The 6,000-nt window shown below is 39.3% G+C and overlaps 1 protein-coding gene across 2 annotated transcripts in view; it reads right to left on the bottom strand.

The window, feature by feature from the left end:
* The window catches only part of LOC138006701 (myoferlin-like), a 65,600-nt gene that overhangs the window by 12,351 nt on the left and 47,249 nt on the right, over positions 1-6,000 (bottom strand). For both annotated transcript variants that reach the window (XM_068853188.1, XM_068853189.1), the window contains exons 43-49: positions 5,322-5,452; positions 4,673-4,759; positions 3,636-3,731; positions 3,381-3,518; positions 2,134-2,250; positions 902-937; positions 317-408 (exon numbers count right to left, since the gene is read on the bottom strand). In XM_068853188.1, coding sequence (XP_068709289.1) covers positions 317-408; positions 902-937; positions 2,134-2,250; positions 3,381-3,518; positions 3,636-3,731; positions 4,673-4,759; positions 5,322-5,452 — 697 coding nt within the window. The remainder of the gene's footprint in view (positions 1-316; positions 409-901; positions 938-2,133; positions 2,251-3,380; positions 3,519-3,635; positions 3,732-4,672; positions 4,760-5,321; positions 5,453-6,000) is intronic.

The following is a 6,000-nucleotide window of genomic DNA, read 5'->3' as shown; positions in this document are numbered from 1 at the left end:
TTTTTAAAAATAGAGATTATCTGCGTTTGCTTTACAAAGTAAAAGGTAAAAGACCCATTTTATCAGCTCATTAAGAACGAGACTCATCTCAAATTGATTGATACACATATCTTTCGTCTTTTAAGGGTATGCGTGGAGAAAAAGCTGAGAGATAAGGGGGCTCTGTACTCGCCATCTCGTGTGGTTTTTACCTCTCCCTCACCTACCCAACCGCCCAATGAAATCAAACTACATATGAACTTGACAAAATTCCCGTACTTACTCTTTCATTTTAAAATGGAATGGGATCTAAAAGGTCGATTAACATTTGAGTTACCTTCCAAACACCGGGTTGAGTGTGTTGGGTTTGAATTTATCTTGATCGTCATATTTCTTCTTTCCGAGGGAGACAATAAGGTACGGGTCCGCCTAAAATAAAATGTCATCATGGAATAAACTGAACAATCCAAGTCTTGAATTGAGTTCTTTTGTTCAAATTTATGTTTTTCGTTTCGAGATGGCGAGATAAATAAATAATTTGCTGCATTAAAATCGGTTTGATTTTGTGTAAGAATAGGGTGAGCCGAATCTAAAGCGTCTGAAATAACGTCAGGCCTCGACTTGACACGAGTCCACGTAAATTATTTTTGCCCACTGATCTTACGACTGAGCTATCAAGGAAATTTTATGGGCCAAATGATTGTGAGAAACATCCTTTTTAAGGGGGAGGGGAAACGTTCTTGAAGTTCCTTTTTCCGTTAAAAGGCACAAAAGACAACCTATAACAAGATTTATTGCAACGTCTTCATTTTCTTCTTTCACTGCGCTTCTAATGCTAATATTTGAAACACTTCAAATTTGCTTTGTTTTATTTCTATATGCATCTCATGCTTAGTATGATATCACCTAATGTAGGACTTACCAATCCACTGGTATCTTGTGGCTGTAAGTCTGATGCCTGAAATTAATATGTCATAACGTTAGAAACAAAGTAGCATGAGTTAACGTGCTTATCACCAATTTTTTTTTTTAATTAAAGGAAAAAAAAAAACAAGAACCCTCCGCTAAAAGCAATTCTAGAAAATAAACCCGTTTTTTACAATTCAAGACAATTTTTTAAGACTTAAAACGTATAAAAAAGCGTATTTTCGGAGTACTCTGCTGTATTGACCGGGCGACAAAGTCCTGGGCTGTTGACGAAGCAGGAGTAACTCGCTTCGCATTCACGCGCTATACTACTCAGACAGTAAGTGACAGTATGAGTTCTCTTTTGCATTAAAAGATATTACGGACCTCAAGCAAGGACGACTGACGAGACGTCCACGAGAACGTTGTCTAAAAATACTATTTCCCCTTACTGTAATAATTTTTAGATTACTCTAAGTCACTCGACTTGGAAAGTGTGAGTAGAGGTCTGAGTACACATTCCAAGAATAAAATTGGAGAGAACGGTGTGGATATTGAGAGAAAATTGAAAAGGCATCGTCAGGTGCTCTCGTGACTCCTCGAATTTGAAGTCGCTGTCAAGACGAGGACGGCAAAGAAATGTCTCAGAATGTAAAATGTACTTTCAGGGAGTGCAGAACTATTGTTTTTGCTGATTAAACCTATAGTGATATTTCTTGTTTACAAAGATTGACGTCACATTGCTTTTGATATTCACGGAACAGAAGAAGTCATTGTTTTAACAGCCAATTAGGTTCTGGTTGGCATATCAATAACAATGGGTGACGTCACGAGAAACATCGCTATTGTTATGTGGCGAACATTTCACTACCAACAAAGCGACAACTTACTGCTGCTGCCAAACAAACATTGAGCACGTGGAATCCGAGAATATTTTTGAAAATTTCTATCGACATATCATTAAACATTTCTTCTAAAAGGTAAAAAAAAGGTGATAGGCACTTTTATAACGGCCGTACCCTTCAGACTAAAATGACTTTGAATCAACGTTATTTTAATTAAATGCATATCTTTGTTACCAACCGAGAATTTATGTTCCTAAAATTATTTTTTGTTATTTAAGTGTTAGAATGGACTGAAATTTGCGGTTGTCTCCTTATGAAAAGAAAGCTAACAACAAGTGCGCACAGGAAAACCACGAAAAATCAAGCGACAATGCAATTGTCGTACCATGCAAACGATACTAACCATTATGATGTAGCATCGCACCGTGCATTCGATTGGATCGGTGCTGGGAAGGTTTTTGAACATGGTATCGGGTAGCTCAGTAACCTCTTCTGGAATTGGATAAATCCGGAAGGCCCCCTGAAAAAAAAAAAAAAAAAGAATTATATTAAAATTAACTATAGAGTGTTGTGAAATTTCAGGAAACACAGCAACAATTATGAACTCAAACAATCACAGCAAAACAAAACACAACAACAATAACGACGTACTTCAAAGTACTGGATCGTTTGTAAAGGTCTGTTCAAACGCACGCAACATTGCCGTTGCCTGTTGCGTCCATTTGCACACCTTTTGCATTTTGTTGCATGTTGTTGCGTGAAGTTTGAAACTGGTCAAACTTTTGAGCCAATAACTCCCGACATTTCTTTTGTTCCGTGATCACTTAAGCGTAGCGCAACAATGTTGCACCAGTTTGCACATCTCATCCAACAATGTTGGGGCAACTCGTTCAACGACCAAAGAGTTCTAGTGGGTCACTCACTCAACAAAGAATTGAAGAAACTTCATTGTCTTGGACACGGTGTTAGCAGATTATAATACCAATAGTAAAAAGGGGATTAACATGTTGCAAAGTGTTTTTTTGAAAAAGGCTTTTTACCATTTTTTTTTTCAAAACATTCACAGCCTCTGAGATAGCCTGGTAAATAATTTATTTTAAACGGGTTTTTGAGATCTTGTTATGGAAAACAAAATACAGTAAATCAGATTAATACCTCGTTGGTTTTAAGCAATATTATATTAGGGAGCTTAAGCACGCGCGTTTTTGATATTCGGACGGCAACCGGAAGAGAAAATTTCGCGTGCCAGGACAGTGGTGTCTCCCAGATTTTTGTATTAATCATCTCTAAAGGAGAAAAGATACCTAGCAATGTAAATGTGATTGTGTGAAAATCAAGTTAAAAGGGAAAACAGCTCACTTCCGGTTGCCGTCCGCGTCTCAAAAACGCGCGTGCTTAAGCTCCCTATTAAGACCTGCGGCCCATAAGATGAACGTGACTTAAAATTCTTTCTCGATGTAAGTTTCTGTCTTCGGTAAAATAAATGTAAAATGAATGAAACTTTTCTTAGGGCTGGTATCCAAAGGAATACTTTAGAATACATACTTTAAAGGTGCAAACAACTTTTTCCCAGCATCCAGCAATAAAGGAAAGTTACTGAATCGTAGCTTTGCCCTCTTTTTTGAGGCGCCAATTCAAGTTAATTATTACCTTGAACTCTCCGACATCACAGTCGTCCTCTTCGTCATCGTCTTTTGCCTTGGTTTTTCCTCGGTGAAGTGGAAACGTTGCAATGAAATCATTGAAGCCTTTGAATTCTGGGACTTTCTCGAGTTCTTTGTGGTAAATCTTAAGTAAATAATAACAAATGAAAGGAGATCTCAGTAAGGCTAACAGAAAAGCTACATCGTTGTATGATAATCGAGGTAATCAGTATCTTCATTGTCCAAAGCGAACGAACTGTACCTTCAAAAGATCGTAGCCCTTTTTCAAGTACTTCTCCGTGTGATCTTGGAAATCAGCCTTGTCGTTTTCGTTCTCTCCAGCCAACAATCCAACGAGCTGCAATCGAGACAGTTTTACAGTTCTAATACTTTCAACACCGCTTCAGGCAAGACATTCGTTTTACATTCCCTGAAGTCTATGAGGTTTAGAATGAAAGACAGTTTTGCAGAAGAGTGGTCAAAACAGTTTAATTTACAGTTTAAGTTTGCAAAAACGTAATCCTTCCTTGTACTTGTACATGTTCATTGCCGTGACTTTAAGATCTTCAGTTCCCACGGCCTGCTCCCGTCTGACCTTATATCTCAGTCGATAGAGCAGCGGTGATCTAACCCGAAGGTCGTGGGTTCAATTCCCACCCTGGTCAGAGCTTCTCTCGGTCCTTGTGAGTGCCCATTTCCATCAGTAGGGCTAACGCTCACATGGTTCATATGGGGGTGGAAACTTAGCACTTCACATTACACTATAATCAGTTAAGTCTGTTCAAACATAAGCGCTACACGGCCAACGTTTGCAAAAACGTAATCCTTCCTAAGTCTTTATGGGGCTATGACTCATGCATTTACATAATCACGTTCACCAAAAGACATTGCGAACCGCGTCGAAAACGCACTGACGGAAAATCCTAAAATTACTCACTCAAAACGCTGGAACTATTTTAAAACAACAACACAAGTGCACAATATCTTTTGGGTGAACATGGGCCTTTAAGTCTCTATAGACCTCTTTAGCTTATACGCTTTCTTTTCTCATTTCAGACCACGTGATGTTACTCTAGGGAACAGTTTCTTTCAAATATCGTCTTATGCACGTGCTTATGTACGTCTAACTCAGAACATCACGTGGTATGAAATGGGAAGACAAAACGTACGAGCTAAGAGGCCTATTAAAAGCTGCGTCACTTGCAATTGATCGGTGATCACGAATGGCCCAGAAAGAATTTGACACTAAGAATGGTTTGGCCCAGTATTTGACTGGGCTTCCTGTGTGAGAATACCTACCTTTTCGGCCTTGGCTGTTCTCCCTACACCGCTTCCTCCAGCCAATGAAGCAAAGTATTTAGACCACCAGTCAAACTTGTCCTCTTCCTACACGAGGGATTATCATAGACAAGAGGTAAGAAACTATGAATGTCACGGCGATAACGAGCAGAGTGAACCGCAAGTTACTAGCAAACGAAAAATGTATTAATGCTAGGTTGATACATGTATGGGGATCGAAGTGAGGGGTTTCAGGGTATAAATATCACTGACTACATCACAGCGCAGGGATTGCGCAGGAGACATCACTCTCATTCTAATCTCCTTGGTTTCATTCCAGAATTTGGAGTCATAACTACTGCTCTTTGTAATTCTTTTCACTGATCAGAAGCGAATCTTCTTTGCTATCTGATTTATTCTGATTTAAAAACAAATAACTAACAGCAGATGGGAAAGAGGGCAGGCCCTATTCGTAGTCGAGGAGGAGAGAGGCCTTGAATGAGAGTTCTGCGAAAAGCCTGTAACTTAGCCAAAAGAGCTCTCCTGGACTCGAGGGAGAAGAAAAAGAAAAGGGGCCTTTTCCTCCATGTCTTCAGTCCCTCCACGGTTTTACCCAAAATCTGGATTTGAGGATGAAAGGAGAAATGCTCCTGGTCCAAATGTCACTTACAACGATCTTTTTTTCCTCCGGTTTTCCTTTTTTCTTTTTTTCCTCTGGTGGCGGGACGTCTACAACATCACAACCTTCTGGCCAGATCTTCTTTTCAGGAGGTGCAGAATCAGTTAAATCAACAAGTACTTCTGCAAAGAAGACGCACAAGATGTGGCCGAGTCTATTTTTAGAATGAAAAATTGTTCAGTCTACCTCAAAAGGAATTTTAATTGATACGGTCCAGTCTGTTGCAAGCATGGAAACTTAAGACGTGCTCTTTTCTCAACAGATATAGCTCTCCCATCAATATTTCTCGTTCTGATACCAGCTTTCAAGGCGAGTCGACTCAAACTAACAGGCTGTGTCATCTTAGACTGGAAGCATTCGTTGTCGTTGAATGTCTATCACTGCGTTGAAATAACTGAATCGTGTGAAGCAAGTAAATCGAATTTAAGCGAGTACAATTTAAATTTAACTGGCTCGGTCTCATTTCAAGAACTTTGAAGACATAACTTGTACCCATCGATTCTGGGTAGCACCAGAGATGTATATTTCGTTCAGTTATGAAAACCTTTACAGGTTTGAGTACTTTTGTTTGTGAAATCACTTGTTCCCTTTTACAGGACACTTATCATTAAAACAGTAGTCAAACTACTGACCATCATTTTGTTTTGGCCCCTCTTCAACGCACACCGGT

Source organism: Montipora foliosa, chromosome 6 (genome assembly GCF_036669935.1).
Source record: "Montipora foliosa isolate CH-2021 chromosome 6, ASM3666993v2, whole genome shotgun sequence".
In the NCBI taxonomy this organism is placed as follows: domain Eukaryota; kingdom Metazoa; phylum Cnidaria; class Anthozoa; order Scleractinia; family Acroporidae; genus Montipora; species Montipora foliosa.
This window is presented reverse-complemented; position numbering and strand designations above follow the sequence as displayed.